The following is a 23,231-nucleotide window of genomic DNA, read 5'->3' as shown; positions in this document are numbered from 1 at the left end:
TCGCCTCGAGACACCAGCCGTAGGGCTGCTAAAGCCCACCCAGGCCTGCCTGCCTGCCCATACTTCCCCACAGCTCCCAAGAGCCCCAGGCTGAGCCCCCCATGTCACAGGGGTTCCTGTATGGCCTCCAGCAACCCAGCCCAGCCAGCACCAGAGGCTGTCTTCGTGGGCTTTGACACAATCACACCCACCCTGCTCCCTTATCCACTGAATCTCCTCTAAACAGACTCACCTGCATCAGAAAAGACTCCCTCGATAAGGAACTTCCTGTCCCTAGCATACATGGAAAACCCATAGTAGGGCCGTCAAGAGAAGGCATGACCGTGGGAATAAATGCCACGGAAACCAAACAATGCTTCCCCCGCCTAAACCGGACGCCCCAGCCGCCGAGGCCTCTGAGCTAAAGCTCATCTGTCTTTGTTACACTTGGAGGTCAGGAGTGTTGAGAGAGGGGTCACTGGAGAGGCGTCCTATCACATAGACAGGCCGGCAACGAGGAGGGACAGGAAATAACTTTCTGTGTGGCTCATTCACATGGACTTAGCAGGAGGCCTGATGTCCCAGTGAAGCCACCTTCAGAAGTCCCAGCAGAACGTGGCTCACAGTTTGGAAGATGCCGACCTTCTGCCAGAAGCGCACACGGGTTCTAACTCCCACGCCAGCTCTCATCAGGTGCTGGTGGCTGCCCAGGCTGCATCCTGAAGACCCCACGCTAGCCTGCCCTGTGAGATTCCCTTTCCAGCCCCAGCAGGGAAAACACTGTGATCGCTTAGCAATGCCTGCCAAGGGCACCAGATGGGGAGGTGTCAGAGGCTGTGCCAGGTACTTGGCATCACAAGCTGCGATGTTCCGAGTCCTTGACAGGCTCTTGTGGTCTGGTCCAGCCTCCCTCTCAAAGCTCCAATCAGGCCACCTCTTCTTATCTCAAAACGTTCATTCTGGCAACTTGTTTGAAATCAAGTTTGCACATTTCTCATGACCACCCTGGGGTCAAGGTTTATGACTGGCCCAGGGTCACATAGCTGAGAAACGACAGATCTGTGGCACCCATCCGGGTCTCCTGGCCCCAGACCCTGTGCTCCAGAGGGAACACAGAGGGAAACTGACCCCACGGCCTCGTGAACCTCATCACCATGGCCTACAACACATGGCCACAACCGAGTCAGTTTCCAACTGTCGTGCAGGCAGCTGCCTCATCCGGGGGCACAGCTGTGCCATCTGAGTAGACACAACAAACTTTTAATAACTCTACACAACTCTAAACCATAAGTATATTTTTACTCTTGTGAGTCAGCCATTTATTTGTCAATAGAGGCCAGTAAAGGAAAAGACCCAGGGGCCATTTATAAACAGACCGTAGCCCCTGGAGACATCCCAGGGGAAGCCAAACTGTCTAGAAATGAGTTTGTCGCTGAAAACCGTTCCCCAGGAACAGAAAGGCTGGGAAGGCTGTCTGGCAGTGGCTTGCTAGGGGTGCCAAGGGCTGTGGGGTGCTTACAGTTGGGTGGGTTAGTGACTGAGCGTGTAGGCCTCAGGAACATCTGTGTTCCAGCTCAACTCCATCAGAACCATGGAGACACAGTGATTCACTCCACAGAGCCTCAGCTTTGCCCTCTGCAAAGTGGGCATGGTGATGTCAGCCTCGCAAAGCTTTGGGAAGACTAGAGGAGGAGCTCTGGGACAGAAATAGCAGTGTGCAGGGGTGTCTTGGGGTCAGGGAGCTCCGTCACTTATGTATCAACTCTTGATTTCAGCTCAGGTCATGATCTTAGGGTCGTGGGATCAAGTCCCTACCTTGGACTCCATGTTCAGCAGAGAGTCTGCTTACGATTCTCTTTCCCTCTCCCTCTGCCCCTCCCCACCACCCATCTACCCCAACTCAGGTGCATGCACGTGCTTTCTCTCTGAAAAAGAAAGAAAGAAGAAAGAAAGAAAGAAAGAAAGAAAGAAAGAAAGAAAGAAAGGAAGGAAGGAAGGAAGGAAGGAAGAAAGAAAGAAGAAGAAGAAGAAGAAGAAGAAGAAGAAGAAGAAGAAGAAGAAGAAGAAGGAGAAGAAAGAAAGGAAGGAAGGAAGGAAGGAAGGAAGGAAGGAAGGAAGGAAGGGAGGAAGGAAGGGAGGGAGGAAGGAAGGAAGGAGAAAGAAAGAAAAAAGCAGTGTGCAAATGTCATCTGTGGCAGTAGTATGGATGCTGGCAGTGGCCGGGACAACGGTGCCGAACAAGGGGTCTATGCAGTACTCTTCCCCAAACATTAGCTGCATTAGCTGAACACCCAGTATGTGTTGCAGTGTGGTGAGCAAAGAGGAGGAAGCATACGCCCAAGGCAGCCCCTCAGAAGGAGTCAGAAATGGAGGTCAGGAGCCCTGCCTCCCCAGGACACTGTCTGGCAGACCCCCATGACTGCTCTGTGATCCTTTCCTAAGCACGTCCCAACAGAAACAAGAGCTTTATGTCCTTCAGAAAGACATGTGCGAGAATCCTCATAGCAACTGTACTCATGATAGAGCTGCAAACAAGCCAAACACCTATAACAATACCATGGGTAAATCGATTGTGGTATATTTGTGCAGGGGAGGGACCACAGTAGACTCGTGCAAGGAGAGAGACTACGCTACACTCACACTCGTGCAGGAGAGGGACAGTGGCAGACTGTGTCGGGAAGGGACTGCAGTAGACTGGTGCAGGGGGACACTGCAGCAGATTTGTGCAGGGAGAGGGACCACTGTATGCTCATACTCGTGCAGGGAGAGACTGCGGTTTGCCGTAGACTCGTGCAGCTGGGGAGACAGCGGTACACTCACACCCATGTGGGGAGAGAGACCACAGTATGTTCGTGCAGGGGAAAAGACCAAGGTTCACTCACACCTGTGCAGGGGGAGACAGCCATACGCTCACCCAGGGGAGTCATACCCTGTGGGGAAAAGGAACAAAGCACTGCCCACAACTCCCTGCAGGAGGCACATCATCACCTGAGAAAGGGAAGCTGGACACAAACAAGCACACACTGTGTGGCTCCAGAGCAAGCAAATGACAGCCAAGAGTAAATAAAACTAAGGGTGGTGGAAGTCATATTAGCGCTTACCTGTAGCATGCAAGTCCTACTGGGGAAGGCTCCAGAGAAACTTCTGGGGTGATGGGAAGAGTCTAGAATAAGCTGAGAGGTGACAGGAGGAGTCTGCACATGTGTAGAAGTTTGCATATGCCGCATCTACGCATATAGTTTAATAGCAGCACCGTGAAGCCTGGAAAGTACCTAGGATGCCACTGTGATGCAGGGGTGGCAAATCCGACAGTCCGCGGGGGCCGGGGTGATGGTAGAGGTGGCCGGGCGTAAGGCTCTAGACACAAGGCTGCCTGGATTGCTACCAAGATTAAGATCTCCAAGCCACCGTGTGCTTTAAAGTATTGTCAAACCAAAGAAACCAAAAACTTGCCCGGCCCTGGTGGGGGGCTGCAATCTGCACCCTCTATGCGGTCCTTGGACTCGTGGGCAGGCGGTAAAAAGGGACCCGCCCACACTGGCACAGCTAAGTCCCAGACAGCAGACCCACAGAAGGAGCCAAGAGTGGGCTTTGGCCCAACGCCACAGAGGGGCTTCAAGCTTGGGTGGAAGGTCCTGGTCCTGGAGGTGAAAGGATGTGCCCAGCTCCCCTGACTCCTCAGGAAAGCCGCTTAGCTAGCCTGGGGGTCTTGGTTTCCTATCAGGCAGACGGTGGTTCCCGAGTGTCACCTACTTGGGCACAGAAACTCCAGCTCACTAGCATCTTTGCCGTCCCCCGAAGAGGCAGGCACTCGGCAAACAACACTTGGTCAAATTAATCATTCAGTCCTTCTCGGCCACGCCAAAAGGATGCTCTGAGAAAGAAATGATAAATATGAAAACATGTAGCAAGTTTAGCAAAGCAGTGAGGCTGGTCCAAGATTTTCAAAGAACACATTATGAGGAAATGGGGGAAATTAATCACTGACATGATATTGTATGAAATTTAGGAATTTAATGTCAATTTGTGATTACAGTATTGTGGATTTTTTTTTAGATCCCTTCCCTATATTCTAGAGATAGAGGTCAAAATGTTTAAGAATGAAATAATGTGAAGTCCAGGATTCATTTCAAAAGTGAGACGGGCAGCCAGCAGATGATTGCTAAAGCCCAATGGGCGGGGGCTGATGTGCTTTCTCCACTCTCCTACATGTCTTAACCCTCTCTTCATAAAAGTTCAAAATAATTCAGACTCTATCAGTTCTACTTCAATTAAGAAATAATAATTCAGGCTTTATAAAGAGGTTAGCAGTCACCCGTACATTATATTCCCCTAAATGAGGGGAGACCATTCCTCGAAATGTCTTCTGAGCATCCCTGCTTCTCCAGGCAGAGTCAAGGTGGTAGGCTCGGTGGACTCGGTCACTGCCACCATTCGCCTGCGAGTGGCCGGTGAGCAGGCTCCTAGGCGGACACCAAGGCCGCAGGACACTGGTCCTACCTCGAGGAGAGGGGACCTAACCTACCAGGTCTTCAGAGGAGGGAGGTTTCGCCAACTTCACAGCCCGCTGAGAATTCACAGTCTCCAATTGTGAACCAAGCAGGAACCTTTTTTCGGCTGGTGAGCTCATTTATGCTTGGCAAAAGGCAAAGTCTCATTTCAAAGCTGGGAAGGGGAGACTTTGAAAAGATTTAAAGCCCAGCTCCAAAAGCTCCTTGGACATCAAATAGCTTTTCTGAAACAAGGTTTTGATGAGTTAAGAGCAAATGAATCAGAAACACATGGATTAAATTCCCCTTAAAATCCACATGGGTTTAAAAATGGAGGGGAAGAGGTGTGGCAAATATCTTTTCAGTTTTATGGAACCCCAAGCATTTTTAAAATGGGGTGAGATGGTCAGCAAATCCAAAATGCCTCTGAATCCATTTAATTCCAAGAGCAGGTCCAAGGGAAGGACCCGCTGAATGCACTGGGAGCGCCAGGCAGGGGTGGGCGCTAGCTTCCCTCTCTCCATCCTGCATCCAACAAGCCGGGCTCCCTTCCTCATGCCAGGAAGCCGAGTGCTGGAAGCTCCAGCTAACAAGGCCAGAGAGTGATTCTGCTCTTTGCAGTCACCTGTTCTTCCTGGTAACTGCTTTCAAAGAAATCTAAGGAAATTGCAAAAGGCAGCATTTCCATTTTGTTCTGGTCCCCAGCCCGAATCAGAGATGCTCTCCGAAATCCCCCCTCACCCGCATATGGGAAATGAACACAGTTCCCACAAAGGGAAGTAATTTGGTCACTGCTCTGTGTGCCTGAGATGGGGTGCCTGCCTCAGGCTCTGGAAAAAAAGCGCGTGTCCCTTGAGAGTCAGTGTGGACCCCAGAAGGAGGGTCAGGCATGTGCGACAGGGGGGCCCTCCGAACTCCAATGACAGCGACCCAGAGCGCATTACGATGCCGCAGTCCCCCAACCTCACTGGAGTCCGCTGCCTTGTCAGACAGGTAAGGAAACCAAGTCCAGAGAGCACAGGACCCCTGCTAGGGGTCACCCGCTGAGATCCACGGTAGTGGTCATAGGGATGGCTGCCTGTTTAGATCAGGTGTTGCACAACCAGAGGACAACATCCTAGACCATCTCTGAGCATCCTCGGGGGCGGTGTCCCTGGAGTGGTACAAGAAATGCGTCATGGCTAGCACACGTCCAAAATGAGCACTGACTCTCATCCTCTTCACCCTGCCAGTGTGCTCTAGAGGGTGGCACCCGTTCCAAACATACTCACTGAGAATCTGCTAAAGAAAGGGATGAGAACAGACTCCTGAGCCTCCACAACCACCCTCCTGGCTCTGCCTCCCCGCTCTCGCACTGGGAGCTGTGCGGTGCTGGGCAAGCTACCTAACCTCTCTGCACCTTGAGGATAGTGGAGCCCTATCTAGAAACGTGGCTGGAGCATAGGCCTGTGTCTCTACAGGTGAGGCTCTTGGCTTGGCCCAGAGTCGGCGATGCTCGGGGAACAGGCGCCACAGTGATTATCATGCTTTGCCAGTCCCTGCAGACAAATGACCTCATCCCATTCAATCCTCACCACTGCCTCAATGTTATTACCCCATTTGAGGGGTGAGAAATCTGAGTCTCCAAGAGGCTGCATAACTTGCTAACAAGTAGCAAAGCCAAATTTCCAGTCCAGATAGAGCTGGTTCCTGAGTCACCGTCTCCGAGGTGCGCAGCTCAGCAAGGAGAGGGCGTGCTGCTTCTCTATCTTGACTCAGCCTCCTGGCCAGGTCTGTGTGGTAAACAAGCTACACAACCATCACCATAACCCCATCCTTCCAAAGCCTGAGCCTTCCACTCGGGCACGGGCAGAGACATAAGGACACGAGCCTCCCAGGTCAGCCCCCAAGTTGAGCCCTCTCCAATCCCAACTGAGCAACCTTGTGCAAATTAATTCATTGAGCTTCAATCTGTTCATCTCTGAAATGGGCCTAACATTACTACTTACGTCACACGCCTGGGAAAAATAAGTGACATAAAACCCATGATGCTCTCACTTGGCAGGGTTCCCAGCACAGACTAATTGCTTGAGGATCGTGAATGCTCGTGCCCATGTCGTCACTGTCAGCATCCCAGCCTCCACCTCCAGAAGTACAAACCGTCTACACAACACAGAGTCAGTCAGACACGATTTCCTTCCCACAGCTCATCTCCTAGGTACTCGGCATCGCGCCCACCAGAGTCCTGTCCAGGGTTGAGGCTCAGGAATTCAAAGAAGTGCCAGGGCTTCCATCATCTGACATCTTGGGGTTCACCTTCACTGGTGAGCCAGGTGTTTGGTGGTTGTTTTGTCCCGTGAAAGTGCAAATGGCTGCACCTGGTCATGCTTTGGGACCTGACATGAAACCAATCACTGCGGTTCTAAGATGTCCCAAAAGACGGGGTCATATATGGGTCATGTTTTGAGGCCCACGTGACGGACATGGACTCGGATGTCCTCAAGTCCAACTTTTTCAGCTGCAAGATAGAGCCAGGAGTACCTGCTTCTGAAGGGTAGGTACCAAGAACATAGTAAGTGTTCAACGAATGGTAGTCCCACCATTACAGACGCTACTCCAATCCCCAGCCCAAGTTCCTACTAAAAGCAGAGAAAACTGTAGACTCAAACCATAAGCAAGAGGCAAAGGGATGAGTCCGTCCCCCGAGCTTGCTTAAGATGAAAAGATTTGCTCTGCTACGTCAGGATCACAAACCTATTACACTTTTAAAACCCCAAAGGAGGCCCAGGCCCTTTGAAGCCAACGTAAATACAACTGTTTAACAGCTTATTTTAACTATCCAATGGGATCGGAGTTGCTTAAATGGATTCACGTTGCCAGCAATCTCTTTTTGCGACATGGTATTTGTTAGAAATCAGGATTTTACTTAACTAAATGTCCTGCGGTCGCCTCCGCTTTGTTTCTTAACAGGGCTGTCTTTATGTGAGTTTTCTTTGGCTTCCCAATAGAAGAGTAACAGATTCCTTTTGAAGTTTTTTATTGATGAATGAGCCGCTATAAATAACCCTTCGTGGCAGCCGCCCGATCTCTGAAGTTTACTCTGGAATAATAGTAGCAGTGGGAACGAAGGGCAATTTACGGCAGCGTGTCATGAAATAGTTTAATGGGCTTCATACTGTTTAACTTAATCTTTACAGATGTAAAAACAGAAATACAATTATTTTAACAACTATTATTACATATTGCTTTGCTAATGAAAACAAAGGCTCAGGAAGCTCTCTGAGGATTGAAGAATCTCTGTGGGACTCGGAGCGGAGGGGGAGGAAGTGCTGGGTGCCGGCAGGGTCCCCCCAATCTGGGGATGGAGGAAGGATCACTGCTGGACAGTCTTGTCCCCTCAAAACCTCTTTCTGTCACACACATGCATACACATGCATAGACACATGCGCACACCCATAGAAGCACACGCATACACACGCGCACTACATGCACAGGCACATAGACACACATGCATACATGCACAGACGCACATGCATAGGCACACATTCGTACACGTACACACATGCACACACATAGATACATGTACACATGCATGCGCACATGCATATACACACATACACACATATGCATACACACACACACACATCATAGTCGGTGGTCATACCGAGAGCAGCTCCTCTGAGCTGATTTCAAGCTCGCCTCTGCGGCATGAATTATGGGGCCCATGGAGAATTTCTGTTGCTGGGAAAGACAACCGCCTGCTCTTAATGGAGCTCCAAGGACTTTTCCTGTTTCTCACAGTCCCCAGCTGCTGCCCCGCCTTCTTGTTCTTATCCCACCCCCATCCCCACTTCCCGGGAGCATCCTTCTCACCAGAGGGGATGGGACACAGCACACTCACAAACCAATAAATCCAGAGGTCGAGTCTGCAGTTTGAACGGTCTCCCTGTCCCTTTGGATGCTGTGGGGATTAAACACGGAACCCTGGGTCTTTTTCACGGTGCTCTAAAGGCCCCACTCCCTTTGATTCTTCGGGGAGGTCCTTGCCTGCAGGGGCGCATCCAGAGTGAGAAAAGCTATTCCGGCTAGCATTTTTCTCATGCGCTGCAGCCTGACCCCCGCACTGCAGACTGGGAGCTGGGAGCCCCCTGCGACCCTACACTATATAATTTTGTGCCTCAGGGAGTTCACACCTCCTCCTTGCCCCTTGGTGGGGTTCTCACCAGTAAAACTGGGGATTTGCCTGAATTCTGAACCATTGGGGAAACGATGGGATTGAGCTGAATGAAGCCAACACATTTGTTTTAAAAACTCAGTTGGAGAATGTGACTTAGATCCATGGTGAGCAACAGACTTGCCCATCAGCCCCGGGCAGCTCTGGACCACCTCTGCCCCTGCTCCCAGGCCCTTGAGAGTAAACAGAATGTGTGCCTCCTGAGGATAGCTCACTCCCAAGGGGAAAAGCCAGGCTGGACGTCAGTGCCCAGTTAATATTATCTACATTTACCTGTCAGATAAAACCTACCACTGGCTCCCGAGCTGTGTGTAAAGGGGTTGTCAGAGCAACCCCAGATGGAAGAAGACATCGGGAGTGGGGGCACATGCCTTCATAAGATTGTGCGTCCATTCAAAAATATTGACTGTTATGCACCAAGCATGTGCTTATCAAAAGCTGAGGGACATTCACTCAAACAAGAGAGTCAGACATCAAGGCAAATGCAATCCTGGAACATTTTTTGGATGCCTACTGTGTGGTGGGCACTACAACCTTTGCTCTGGCAGAGCTTATTACCTCACTGCACTGGGGATAAGTTCTACACAGAATTTCGGATTTCTAGAGTGTGTGGCGCGGCAACCAAAGAGAATCTGGAACCGCACCTGCCAGTTGGGGGCGGGGGGAGGCCACCAGGTATGCACTGCCCCTGAGCACCTGCAGCGTGGCTTGTCTATAAGCAGAAAACATGCTGGGTTTCGAGGACTCAGAACCACACAAAAAAAATGTGAAGTACCTCAATACTTTCCAGTATTCAGTTACTTGTTGAAATGGTAGTATTTCTAATGTGTGGGGTTAAATAGAATACATAGCTAAAATTAACTGCACCTGTTTCTTTTTCAGTTTAGTTTTTTTTTTTTTAATTTTTTTTAATGTGGCTACTGAGCATCGTGAAATTACTCCTTTTTTGGCTCACCGGTCTGGGAGTTAAGAGACCCATTAGCTTGCAAATCCAAGAGAGGTGAGAAAATGAGAGAAATGTGACTTATGCCATCCGCTCCATTCTTGGTTGTCAGGATCTCACAGAGTCACGCCGTGCAGGATCTGGCGAGCCCTGACACTGTTGATATTTTGAGTCAGATAACTGTGCTGTGCAGGGCTGCTCTGTGCATGTCTGTTTCCTTCCCCAGGGCTTCCCACCAGCACACAAAACCCTCGAGGACAAGATCTGGGCCTGGTGCTCTTAGATACCCCAAAGGTGTGTGTGCTTGGCTGTTAGTGGGCACTCACTGTTGGTTAGCCAAAGAGCGACTAGTGATTCTGATGACAGAGGTCACTTGATACCAGTCACATTCCCAATTGTGGGAAATATAAACCCTCCCACTGCTCTCTGCACATCCCTGAGTGCCTGTGCTTCCTCCACCCCAAGCTGAAATGCTGCATCAAGAAGGTGTGAAGAAGGGTTGGGAGCTTCAGGAAGAAATGGTCTCCATTGTAGACTCAGGTTCTCCCTGACTAGGTCAGGTTCCCCTCCACCAATTTGGATTTAGCTCATCCATCAAGCAGATGATGTAATCATTGTAATGATTCAATGAGATGATGTGTGGCAAAGATCATGTGCTCAATACCTTCTCCCAGGAGGGCGTGCAAGGAGCGATGGAGCCTTGAATAATGTCAACAGCTGGTCAGCTTCATTCAGCTCCAAGCCTACTTTTCTGTTTCTTCATGCCAAGTGGTTTTTCTAAATAATCCGGGCACTTGACCTCAGACCTTCCCTTACTGATAATCGAAACCACGGGTCCCTGAAGTCAGCTGCACACTAGAACCGTTTGGAGATGTCTCTAATATATCATCAGGGGCTGTGACCAACCCGTCAATAGTTTGTAGAGCTCCCTGGTGATTCCAGGGCTCGATCCAGGTAGAGACCCACCAGGCCCCACAGACAACAGAAGTCCGTCTTGCTCGCCAGCAGGTATCTCCGTAATTTTCATAACAGCTGGAAGAATAGGAACCCACAGGAAAGCGGAGCTTGAGATCTGGCATGGCTCAAACAGAGAAGCCGGCGTGGCACCCCCATGACCAGGAGAGCGGGGACAGCAAGGTCACTGAGCAGATCTGTCAAGCAGCCATCACTTGGTGGGGGTCTGTGCCCCCAATCCCTGGTGCCAGAAATTAAAATTAGATCACAGGGGCAGCCCAGGTGGCTCAGCAGTTTAGTGCCACCTTCAGCCCGGGGTGTGATCCTGGAGACCTGGGATCGAGTCCCGTGTCAGGCTGCATGGAGCCTGCTTCTCTCTCTGCTTGTGTCTCTGCCTCTCTCACTCTCTCTCTCTCTCTCATGAATAAACAAATAAAATCTTTAAAAAACTAAATAAAATTAGATCACAGAATGACTTAAGAATTCTTGTACAGGGGATCCCTGGGTGGCTCAGCGGTTTCGCACCTGCCTTTGGCCCAGGGCACGATCCTGGAGTCCCAGGATCGAGTCCCACGTCAGGCTCCCGGCATGGAGCCTGCTTCTCCCTCTTCCTGTGTCTCTGCCTCTCTCCCTCTATGTCTATCATAAATAAATAAAAATAAATCTTTAAAAAAAAAGAATTCTTGTACAAAATAAGTGTCTCTCAGTGCGCCTGGGTGAAGCGTCTGCCTTCGGCTCAGGTCATGATCCTGGGGTCCTGGGATCGAGCCCCGCATTGGGCTCCCTGCTCAGTGGTGAGTCTGCTTCTCCCTCCCACTCCCCATGCTTGTACTCTCTCTGTCAAATAAATCTTTAAAAACAAATCTCTCTCACCTCCCTGGACATTTCTTTGTTCCTTCCTGTGAGTCCATAATTATTTCAAAGTGAAAAGTTTTTTTTAAAGATTTTATTTATTTATTCATGAGAGACACAGAGAGAGAGAGAGAGGCAGAGACACAGGCAGAGGGAGAAGCAGGCTCCACGCAGGGAGCCCGATGTGGGACTCCATCCCCCGTCTCCAGGATCACACCCTGGGCTGAAGGTGGCGCTAAACCGCTGAGCCACCAGGGCTGTCCCAAAGTGAAAAGTTTTAATAAGTAAACGAGCAAATCTCACATCTGCTCACCTCCCTCTGTTGTTGGGCTGTCGCCAGAGAAGGGACTGTACCTTATAGAGGTCTCCGTCCCCAGCACTGTGCATGGCCCTGCACAGAGAATGTAAAACAGCTCCTCAGTGACAGGGTGATGATGATGGTGGTGGTGGCAGTGATGAAGTAAAAGACAATCTACACATATTTGTGTGTGTAAACACGTGTGTGCATATACCTCTCTTTGTCCATCCAGAGGGTCCTACCAGGACACCCTAGAAATGCCAGCCTTCTATAATCTCTCGGAGGAGGCGATAGTAACAGGCGGTCAGGGGATTGCAGGTTTGCTCCCTTTTCAATACCCCCCTTACCTATGTTCCCCGTTTCTTTCATGAACACTACAAACTCTACAACGGCTGCTTTAGTGCAGGGTGCTGCTACCCAGAGTACAGAAGCACAGTTGAGGCCTTGGACAGAAACCAGGGATTTACTCCGATCACATGTAAGCCAGGAATAGCAAGTGAGAAGAAAGGATAGGATGGTCCTTTGGCCCCCACAGATCCGCCAGACTGCCGGGCCCCCTCCCCGGAGTGGCTCTCCATTCTGGCTGCAGAGCAGACTCGCCCGAGCGGCCTTTAGAGACACGCCGTCCGGTCCCACCACAGTCTGACCCAATTGGGGGGGGGGGTCCCTGGGGACAGGCCACAGGCCCTGAAAGCGGCCAGAGCTGCAGGCTGTCCTGCAACAGAGAGTGGGCATCACCGCCCCCCAGGATCATTGTGCTCTCGCAGAAAAGTCCAATAAACACCCAGAACAAGACCAGACAAATGGCGAAACGTGCTAGACGTAGATTTATTTCTCTTTAATCCTCACTTCCTTACGTCCCTGAGCAGCCCTTCCTCAGACGCGGGGTGCCGTGGCCTAACAGTATCTCCCACCCACGCCCAGTGGAGGGAAGGGAGGGGGGTCACTGCCAGGGTACTCAGCCACCAGCAGGAGCCCGAATGTGAATTATTCGTGGTGACCCCCCCACCCCCCACCAGCAGGCTCCCAAGATGGAGCCCACAGCGCCGACTCAAAGTCCAAAAATGTGGGAAAGTTTATTTATTTCTTCAAAACATTCCTGATTTGTAATATGCTTTCTAAAAATGCTCTAGCTGACCAAGCCCCTGCTATATTTAGCCACAGCATTTAAAGAAACGTCCCTTACACTTTATAAGGCGGGCTATGAAACACGAGAGTTTAAGGAACACTGCTCCTTAGGCTGGTCCCTTTCTCCCCAGGAGTGGCCCCGGTGCTGAGGGCAGAAATAAAGACTTGCATTCATTCCCAGGGCCCTTGGGTTCACAATGGCTAGAGAGCCGGCCCTGGGAAGCCCCTCTAAGCTCCCGCACAACGCAAGGAAATGCCAAAGGGACCTCGCTCTCTTTGGCCTGTGGGATTGGCTCTCCCGTGGCTTTCCTAAGATCCCCCCAACTCTATGCATAGCTGCTTATTTTGCTTTTGGTTTCATGTTCAAACGGATGGATCATCTCAAGAGACGTAACACGGGCAATGAAGGGATGAAAACGCATCCCAGCCTCCCCGGAGAAGTCCGCCCCCAGAAGTCTTCTGCTACCTACACAATTACATAATGTGAGCAGAGCTGTTGATTCATGATTTTGTACATAACTAGGAAGACACAAATGAGCCCATAAAACAAAAGTGTTTAGATTAGAGGCTACGTCTGTATACAGACCTCCCATTTACTGGGCGCTTTCTGCGTGCAGGAGCCATCATGGTGATGGCCACTTTGAGATGGAGATTGGGGCAGGCATTGTTTTATGGACCTATACCCATCATTTACTTTACTCCTCAGGACAGATACGCGAGGCAGCTGCTGATACAATACCCATTTGTACAGATGAGAAGGTTAAGGCATAGAAGTGTTCGGTCACTTTGCTGATGTCACACAGCACAAAAGGGCAGAGCTGGGTTATTAGCTTCTGCCTGGTGGGCCCCAAGGGCACACTTTTAACCAGATTAATGTATCCCTCTCCATTCCCACCAAACTCAACCTGCTGAATGGTAACAAGTCAATAAGACAGTAATGAGAGGAATTCTTACCCACTGCTAGATGTGTCCAGAAAAGCCTAGAAACAGGAGGTAGTTCATGGTGACCAGCTACCTGGGAAAGTAGTGATGCCAGCACACTAGAGAGGCATGATACTTCTAATATTTTACATTGCACATTATGAGGACCTGAGTCATGCTTTAAACTTAGTGTTGTCCAAGGTGACACAGTCCCGTGGACACCGGAGTATCCCTCCACCTTCCAAGAGGGCTTGACCTTGGTGCTGTCCTGGCGCCCAGACACTTCCTTTGTGCCCTACTTCCTCTGCACTGGGGCCAGGAGATGCCCTCACCAGCGTGAGGTCCATGTGTCCTGTGAGGATGAGATTGTACTGGCCACATTCAGAACACTTTCAGTAAAAGGTGACTTTGTTTTGGATTCTCAGTGAACTGATAGATTTCCATGTGCAGTCATTCACAGCCCTCAGCAACTCAGGCTCAAAGCTGTGAAGGCAGAGACTGCATGGCTGAGGACAGGCCCCCAGGAGCTAAGTCCAGAGCCAGGCCCTGCCTTCTTAAGAGGGTCTCAGACAGGCTCTAGAGTCACCACTCTTGGGAGCTTGGCAGATAGGACAATCCGATCTCCCGGCAGGCCAGCTGTAGCTGCCAGTATTGTCCAAGGCATCCTAGGCTTGGCTCTTGGACCAACAGTGTGGTCAGGGCAGCTGCCACCAACAGGCCCTGAAGGAAGGACCTTCGCCTCCACCATGGTGCTGGGTATACTCTGTCTGCCCCGCCCCCACACCCATGCATTCTCAGCCCCTCTTGCCCTTGCAGGTTTGACCCCTATGTACTGCATTACCTGGGTTCCCTTGTAGGCTGGACTTGTAGCAGGGTCAGCCATCAGGGGTATCCACATGAGGCTGAAAGGCAGGAGAGGAGACAGGTTGGGGTATTTCTCCTCGGCTTCTACCTATGCAACACTGTGGCTCCGACCACATGCGCCCTCACTCCCCATGGATGTGCCCTTCCCCTGGGCCACTCCCCCATAAGCAGTCCTTCCAACTTTGTCTCTTCCATTGGGCAGGGGCTTTCTGTTTCCTGCTGGAGCCCTGATTCTCATGCCTCATGGAAAAAGATTAGGACCAAATCTTCGGCCACCACCTCCCCTTCGCCTCCCTCCTCCCTGCCAGGGGAAATAAAGATGACAGTGTTGACTGTATCCCCACCCCCAGGACCTAGGACATGTGCTCTGGTTACCCTCTTTCCTTGTAGCCACCTTCCAGGGGCAGAACTGAATCTTGTACCCACTCCCATCAACCCACAATGGTGTAGACCCCTGGGCTTGAAAACATCAGGACTGGGTGCCCCTCACATGGTCTGTCCAGTGAAATTGGCATTTGGATGCCATTGGAAGAGACAGACCCTCAGCTCTGCCCAGGCTCCAGCACCCCTTATAGCTCGCCACTAGGCTGCTGCTGCACACATGTATGGTGTGTACCTGGTCCTGGAGAACCCCAAGTATGGGGTTCCTGAGTAAGGAACCCCTGGAAAAGGACAAAAGTGATAGAGAACTTGCCATTTAGCAGTTCAGACATTTTTTAAAAAACTGTTTGAAATGTGGAGCCAAAGAATTTTACCTTTCCAACAAACTCATTCTCTTTATTTTTAATTAATGAACTTGTTACTTTGTGCTTTTTTTTTTTTTTTTTTTTTTTTTACTCTGTGGAACAACCTTTGCTTCATGGAAGCAAGGAGATGTTTCCAGCTCCCGTGAAGATGGGAAGTATACAAAGCTGTGGCTCTCACTTGAGTGCAGCCAGCTACTGGAAATGTCCCCCACGTTTATGATGTTAACATTAGTCTACCAGTGTGTGGGCAGTGGGCTCTGGCCTCCAGCTGCAACAGTAACATTACATGTGGCCAATTCTTTAACCCACACATGGATACACACTGACCACTCTTCGCAAAATGGTAGAGGCCACATGTGACCTCCTTCACAGAGAGATGTAATTAGGTCCAAAATGGCAAATCACATCCTGTTCAGGTCCTGGAAAACCTTAGGAGGCATTTGAGTGCCAGGAAGGCCATTAGCTGCTACAACAGCCAGTGAACATCCAAAAGGCCTTTCCTTTGCAAAGTTCTCTTATCCTTTCACTAGTCGTAGAAATAAAGGTCTCGATGTTGGTGTGTCTTCCAGGATCCTTTAATGAAATCTTTATTAGTTTCATCAGACTAGTGCAAAACCCAAATTTTCCCTGGCTTGAACTATATAGAAAAAGAAAAAAGAAAATCTTTGAGAGTATCAATACTTGGATTAATTTGAAAGGATTCAGTATTTGATATGATCCCATCTGTTCCACTTATGTGCAAAAAAGGATGAACTCTGAGCATTCATGTGTACAGAGCATACACATATATACACACATACACATGTACAAATACACATGTGCATATATTCACCCATGCATGCGTATCCACACTTATGTATTTATCATTGTACACTGTACACCTCCTATATCCCCATTATGATCGTGTATCCACCCGTGTGTGTACACGCATGTGTGTGTGTGTGTATACACTGAGCTTGAACCAAAGACCTTTTTCAGAGAAACAGAACCCATTCCCTTTGTTTAGAAGAGAGCACAGAGGTGTACCTTCAGATTGCTGAAGAGCAGAATGACAAGGTTGCTTCTGGTTTACCCTGAATATAAAGGAGAGTTTGCCTTAAATAAGAGTAGAAACCATTTTTTATTGATCTACAAAAAAACACTCATTGATCTACAATTTGGAGCCCACGAATAAATCTGGAGCACTGAAACAGCTGTGTGAATTGTGAAAGGCAACTGGTCCTCTTTTTCTTCAGTGGGAAGGAATATTCATGGGATTATATAGATTCCATAGATTCCATCATCCTACTGTTCAATCCCCCACAGCCTTTCCAAACCAGATGGATGCGGGGGATTAGGTAACAGAATTCCTCTTAATGTATGTATAAACACTCTTACAAAGCAGATACATACTCCTGCCTTTTTTTTTCCGAGCCATAAAAATAATGTTTATATTATACTTCTTGGAATCGTAACTCTAAAATGCCATCTTTTTTAAAATGGCAGGATTTGGGCAGCCCCGAAATCTGGCTCAGCGATTTAGCGCCGCCTTTGGCCCAAGGGGTGTGATCCCGGAGACCTGGGATCGAGTCCCCCGTCGGGCTCCCTGCATGGAGACTGCTTCTCCCTCTACCTGTGTCTCTGCCTCCATCTCTCTCCCTGTGTCTCTTGTGAATAAATAAATAAAATCTTTTTTAAAAAAATAAATAAATGAAAATAAAATAAAATGGCAGGATTAGATTATTGGCTTCTCCAGAAAGCAGCCATCATAAATTAACAAAATGCGTGAGATAGCAAATCAAACACAAAAAAGAAAAACTAAAACCATAACCTACACAGTGGAGTTTCCATGATGTTCCAAAAGCACCCGCTGGCCCCAGGCTTCTCTGCTCCTACTCAACAGTCTGTGTGTGAACTCACCCTCAGAAGGCAGAGCCCCTGAGATGCTGACAGGGCTCCCAAATATAATCCCCGACTCCTCTCTCCTATTACACTGTTTGCTTATTCCCCCCAGTAATCCACTGAACCAGTCACTGAGAGGTTAATGAAAAAACAACTTTATTTGCAGAGGCTGAGACTTTGGGATAACAAAATACCCATGACAGCCCTTCCACCACGGTGTAGGTTAATCGCAGTGAGCCTGGATCTCAACAATGGGAATCTCATCAAAGTTCTTAAAATCAAGGACACTGTGCAGCTCACCAAAATGTTCCCACCAACCTGGGTAGGATGGGAAACTTATGAGTCAGTAGCACATGGCTCTAAGAATAAATCCTCAGAAAGGCAACTCTGTGCCTACTAACTATTAAATTATTATGCTTATCCGAAACATCCTTTTGAGTATACTAACCAATAGGCTGTCTCTTGCCATAAAGTTTGTGTTCATTTTTATATAAGTCCTGGAAATTATTTTTAAAGTTATTTTGAAGATCCATTTCAGCCTACCTCCAGAACTCATGACTTACTTATTGTACCTTTCCCACATCAGATAAAATTAAAGTAACCCAGAGGTTCAGGAAATTCAGTTTCCCACCTAAGGGAACCCAAAGAGAGATACTATAAGAGGTTAGATGCACTTCCCAAAAGTTCCAAGCTGAATTGGGCTGTTAAAATCTCCATTTTCTTAACCAGATCTTTGTTGCAGAAACCTCCCCGCCCCCCCCCCCCAACTTCCTGTTCCCCACCCTTCAGATTTCTAGTCACCTCCACAAGGTGTTTATTTAGCTTTTGGCTCTAGGCTTGATGGGTGGGGGCTTGGAGGGAGGAGCTGGGTGGCAGGCTGAGATGCCATCAGCTGGGAATGTCTGAAAGAATCCTCCTCTCCTCCTCTTGAGCCTCCTGTTCTTTGGGGTCCAGAGAGGCACCCTCTAGTAGATACCGGGAGATTCCCTTCCTCTGCCCCATATGACCCCTCTCTCCCAGTATCTGCTTTTTATGTTTGTTTCACCCAAGTTTTTTGAATAAAGGCGGTCCTTTAGTACACAGGTCTGGAAAATGTAGTAAAAAATCAAACCTAGATCTTGAAAAAGCATGCAAATGGAAAATCTTATGTGTCTAAGACACCTTCCATCCCCCTCACACATTTCCGTTCTCCTCTGCTATCTTTTGATCCCTTAAAAACAAAAGCAACAAGACAGGACGCCTGCTAATGCTGGCAACATGTCTTGGAGATCATGGGTACTGACTAGCGAGCTATCATAATGCAACAAAATGCTATTATATAGAGTGCACTTTCTTAATAAAGGTTGTTAATATAGACATTTTCACAGGGCAATTGTTGTAGGAAAAGAGTCGAGCATCTAGCCAAAGAATATAGCATATTCCTTTTACTGTCTAGGAAGAAAAAAGAGAGAGAGAGAGAGATTCTCTATTTAAAATAAAAGTGTGGTTTCTTAGCTTCCACCTGGACATGGGTTGTAAATCCTCACCAGGCCCTAGGTCTCCCAAAGAATATGAAAAACAGAGGTTGCTCCCGGTTTTTCCACAGCTAGAGTTCACGGATAAATCCAGCTGTGGACACCCATCATCACTCCATGGACTCAAAGCCAGGGCCTGAGCCACAGCGACAACGGAGCTGACCACAGTCCCACCGTGGCTCTTTTTGAAACCACCCTGCCGCTTCATTTGGTCCTGCTCTCCAGCTGTCTGGGCCCTTGCTGCTCTGGACATGTACGACCTGCAGTGGGTAGCGGAAGATCACAACCTTAGACTGACCTAAGGCCAAGGAGTTCTCCTGCTCTCGCGGTAGGAGGTCCGCGATGCCCAAGTCCTAGCCAGGCAGGGTCTTTTAAATCTCTGAAGTTGCTCCAGGTTCAGGAAAAATCCGCCTCACCTCGGGAGAAGGCAGGCGACTGTGCCCACCTGCGTGCACAAAAGTTGGTAACACTTCCCAGGATCCACACGTTGCAGAAGAAAAGATACTTGTTTTCAAAAAACGTGGCTCCTTCCCCCAGCAATGGGACCCCTGGTCGCTCACAAGCGCAGCCCAGGGTAGAGGAAGGACCTGTGCCAGCCACAGTTTGCTTTACTGGAAGTGCAACACCGTGTCTGGAAGCTGCAAGGGGAAATAGGACAGGAAAGGGATCCCGAGCTGGTAAAAGCCGCCCTGGACGTGCGGGTCGAGCATCAGGGAAGCATTGAAAGGCGGCCGGAGGCTTGAGGAGGTGGCCAACAGCGAGGCACCCAGACAGCTGCCGGGTCCCGGCTTGGCGCCCCCCAGGAACTCGCCCCCTCCAGCAGGCTTCTGACCCTGCCGGCCGGCCAGGATGCTGTCTATGCTGAAGCTCTTGGACTTGTCGGAGCTCTTGGGAGAGCTGTGGGAAGCGGAGCGTGGGGGGGACCCCGGGCCATCCGCGCCATCCACCGTGCACGCTGGCTGGCCTATGGCCAAGGCCGCTGCGCCCTGGACAGCATCGCCGGCGTCCTCCTCCGGGGACGCGGGCCCAGACCAGCGGAGGGGCGCGGGCGGAGAGGAGCCGTCCCGGAGCGGCGAGGGGCGCGCAGGCGCTCCCTCCTGGCCGGGGGTCTCGGGCCCGCGCCGCCCTGCCCGGCTCCCCGCCCCGCTCCCCGCCCCGCTCCCGGCCCGGGGCTGCGCCTCTGAGCCGCGCTGCTGCGTCTCGCCGCGGGCCCGCTTGGCCTCCGGGGGCCCCGCGCCGGGCTTGGGCTTCCTCTTCCGCCGCCGGTAGTTGCCGTTCTCAAACATATCCAGGCAGCGGGGGTCCAGCGTCCAGTAGCTGCCCTTGCCGGGCCGCCCCTTCTCGCGGGGCACCTTGACGAAGCACTCGTTGAGCGAGAGGTTGTGGCGGATGCTGTTCTGCCAGCCTTGCCGGTTGTCGTGGTAGAAGGGGAAGCGGTCCATGATGAACTGGTAGATGCCGTTCAGGGTGACCCTCTGCTCGGGCGCGTCCTGGATCGCCATGGCTATGAGCGCGATGTAGCTGTAGGGCGGCTTCTGGGGGGGCTCCGCCCGGCCCGAGGCGGTCAGAGCGGCCGCGGGGGCGAAGGCCAGAGGCAGCCCGGGCCTCTCGGGGCCGTACAGATAGAGCATGGGTGAGGCCGCCAGTGCAGGCAGCCGGGGCCCGAAGAGGTGGCTCATGGCGAGGCAGCCGGCCCCGCGCTCCCCGCGACGACGCAGGCGACCCAGCGGCTTAGGGACTGCGCCCCGCTCGGCGAGGGCCCTCCCGGGGAGCCCGCCGTGCTTCTGCCTCCCGCTCTGCCGCTCTCCCTGGCCGCTCCGTGCTCTGTCCCTTCATGGCTTTAAAAATGTTAAATAATTGTTGTAAGTTTGCTATTATATGTTGACTTAGCGCTGGAAAATAAATTGTCTATGATAAACAGTCGTTGTGTGCTCAGCCCACCCACATTAATTAAAATTTCATTGCTGAAAAACTCCAAGCTTTTCCCTCCACGTGTCTTTTTGATACCAGCCAATCGGTTTCGGGGCTATTCCTTCATTTGTTTATAGAATTAGTCTGTTGATAAGTCCGCCCACCCAAGTTGAATCAAGCTGTGTTTATTTGGAAAAATTTCCGGGCACCCAATATATAAACGCACTGATCTGATGTTTGAAATATCACGTCCACCCCTTGACGCTGTAAGCACACACAGTCAGTGAGGCAGGATGTGGACCGCGGTGGCTCTGGCTCCAAGCGGGGTCTGCCCGGCCAGGAAGGAGAGGTGGGGATGGGCGGGGGGCACAGGGGTGAGTTTTACGGCTGGCTTAGGGGAGCTCAGTTATCCAGAGCCTTCCACAAAAGATCTTTTCTTCTCTCTGCACTCATAGATGTGGAGATGGCACGACTCATAAATGCCTCCTGAGGTCTTTGAAAGCTTTTAGATATTTGGGTGGAGGGAGTGGCGTGTCTATCTAAGAGGTCTGGGAGTCTCCGGAGCAGAGGGCGCATTGCTCCTTGGAGAAACCACTGAGATGCCCTGCAGGAGATGGAGGCACTGGGGGGCGGGGTGGTGGTGGAGGGGGTTGGTATCCAGGAGGGGGTAAGCATCTATCTCCAGGGCTCCCTGGGCGACACAGAAGAGGCTCTCCAGGAGCCCAGCTTCCCCCGAAGCCAAGGCACAGGGTGTTGGGGAGCTAGAGAGGGCATGGGTACGTGGTCCACAGCTTAGTTGAGGGTAGTATCAAAACAAACCCTGTTTGGAGAGGTCAGTGGGGAGAAGCTAAGGTCCTTCTGATGGGACTGAGGAACACCATAAAAGGGGAATTTGGCAGCTGTCGCAGGAGAGCTGGTATTTGTGAATGCGGGTCTCTTGCTTTATATTCTGCGCTTTCCTGTTTATAACAAGGAGGGGGGTTATAACAACTTTACAAGTGCACGCAGCTGGCCCGTGATTACATTAAGCATTTGGGAAGCCTGCTTGCTCTCCACCTACTCCCCCCCACTCACCCTGGGGTGTAAGCACCCCCACCCTGTCTCATTTTACATTCAGCCACGTCATGCTTTGAATCAAAAACCCTGAATGATGCGGGTTCAGGAGCCCTCTCCTGCTCCACTGCTGCTGTGGGGTGGGGGTGGGGGCATCAGCGGGACTAGTTCCTGTTTATGATCTCTGCTGAATATTTTTAAAAGAAAAAAAAACACTTGGGATAATTGAATTAGCGTTTCATTGAATAAACCCTGTGGGGATGCCCCCAGAAAAGAGTGAGGGGTGAGGGCGGCAGGTGGGTATAGGGGTGGCCCACCACCTTGCTCTGCTGGGAAGGGGGTGAGAGTCACCGTAGTGCCCTGGGGAGGCGCAGGTCTGCTGCTGGGGTCACAAAGAGGCCACATCTGCTTAGGAAAGGCCAGGTCACCCCTGAACAAGGGAAAGACAGGAGAATCCCACCCCAAAATGGGGAACCCATAAAGTAACTATCTTTTGGGGTTAGGTCTGGATAGACAGTAGGGCAGTGGGTAAGTTTGGCACACGCAAAAGGAAGGCAAAATCAGGGTCGGAAAAACCGGTTTGGGTGCAGGGCGGCTTGAGGGAGCGCCAGGCCGGGCGCTGGGACAGCCCCGGGCCTCCCTCCGGGGCGCTGCATTTCTAACTTAGGCCAACCGTCCAGCCCAGCCTGACTCCTGCCTAGGTGGTCAGGATGGCCCTCTAGCCAGGAGAGAGCTGGGGGCTGCCCTCTCTCTGGATCCCTGGCTCGCCCCAGAGCACCCCTTTCAACCCTGGGGTGAAGGAAACACCTGAGCGCCCCAGCATATGCAAGCCGCGGTTCCATAGTTCCCGTGGTCACCCAACCTCCCCAGACCCGCGCGGCCGCCGGCAAATTCAAGCTTGGATCTGGCCAGATGTCCGGCCTCGGCTCCCGCTCCAACAGACCCAGAGGAAGAGACACCGGTACCCTTGCGCACCGCCCCCTCCGCACCCCGAGCCCTGCCTGGAGCTTGCCCGGCACCCGGAGTCCAGCAGCACATCCCTGCCTCTCCCGAAAGGCGCGCCTCCGCAGCGCTACTTCTAAACTCCCAGGCAAATCCGAGCTTGAATTCGTACAATAATAAACACCGCCCAACTTGGGCAAGGGCGGGACGCAGGCGGAGACCGCGCGGCTGGTGGGCGGGGCGCTGATAGTAAAGAAAGAAAGGAAAAAAAAAAAAAAAGAAAAAACACCCAAGTTCTAGCCGCGGTCTGGAGAGGCGCGTCCAGTCCCGCGCGTTTGCAGATTTGCAGCATCTCCGGGAGGTTCCGTCGGAACTGCGTGGCGCCCCAAAACCCGGCTCCCGCGCGGGGTCGAATCCTGGGCTCCGGCTCCAGGGCAAGGAGTTTGTAACTTGAGCCTAGGAGGGGCCCGCCGTAGGAAGGAGCCCGCTCTGGGGCATATTTCCGGGGAGTCCGTGGCACAAGACCCTGGCGTCCGAGTGCG

The 23,231-nt window shown here is 51.2% G+C and overlaps 1 protein-coding gene and 1 long non-coding RNA gene across 8 annotated transcripts in view; both read right to left on the bottom strand.

The window, feature by feature from the left end:
- The window catches only part of LOC140630013 (uncharacterized), a 63,797-nt gene that overhangs the window by 6,907 nt on the left and 33,659 nt on the right, over positions 1 to 23,231 (bottom strand). For 2 of the 7 annotated variants that reach the window (XR_012027815.1, XR_012027806.1), the window contains 3 exons: positions 16,415 to 16,461; positions 14,620 to 14,680; positions 14,116 to 14,130 (listed from right to left, as the gene is read on the bottom strand). This is a non-coding gene — a long non-coding RNA (uncharacterized lncRNA). Of the gene's footprint in view, positions 1 to 3,838; positions 3,854 to 14,115; positions 14,131 to 14,619; positions 14,681 to 16,414; positions 16,462 to 23,231 lie in introns of those variants that run through there. The other 5 variants (XR_012027816.1, XR_012027810.1, XR_012027808.1 and 2 more) reach the window with 4 other exon arrangements.
- FOXL1 (forkhead box L1) lies at positions 17,409 to 23,226 on the bottom strand. Its single transcript, XM_072819513.1, has 2 exons — positions 18,071 to 23,226; positions 17,409 to 18,015 (listed from the first exon to the last, which is right to left on the bottom strand). Exon 1 carries the CDS (start codon positions 20,460 to 20,462, stop codon positions 19,392 to 19,394), a length of 1,071 nt encoding a protein of 356 aa, XP_072675614.1. The 5' UTR covers positions 20,463 to 23,226; the 3' UTR covers positions 17,409 to 18,015; positions 18,071 to 19,391.

The sequence above is a fragment of the Canis lupus genome, chromosome 3 (assembly GCF_048164855.1).
Source record: "Canis lupus baileyi chromosome 3, mCanLup2.hap1, whole genome shotgun sequence".
In the NCBI taxonomy this organism is placed as follows: Eukaryota; Metazoa; Chordata; class Mammalia; order Carnivora; family Canidae; genus Canis; species Canis lupus.
The sequence above is the reverse complement of the archived record's forward strand: the minus strand, read 5'-3'. Positions and strand labels throughout refer to the sequence as shown.

Bases quoted from the DNA above. Each gene is read 5' to 3' on its own strand.
- FOXL1 (XM_072819513.1), bottom strand. From the start codon at position 20,462: ATGAGCCACCTCTTCGGGCCCCGGCTGCCTGCACTGGCGGCCTCACCC.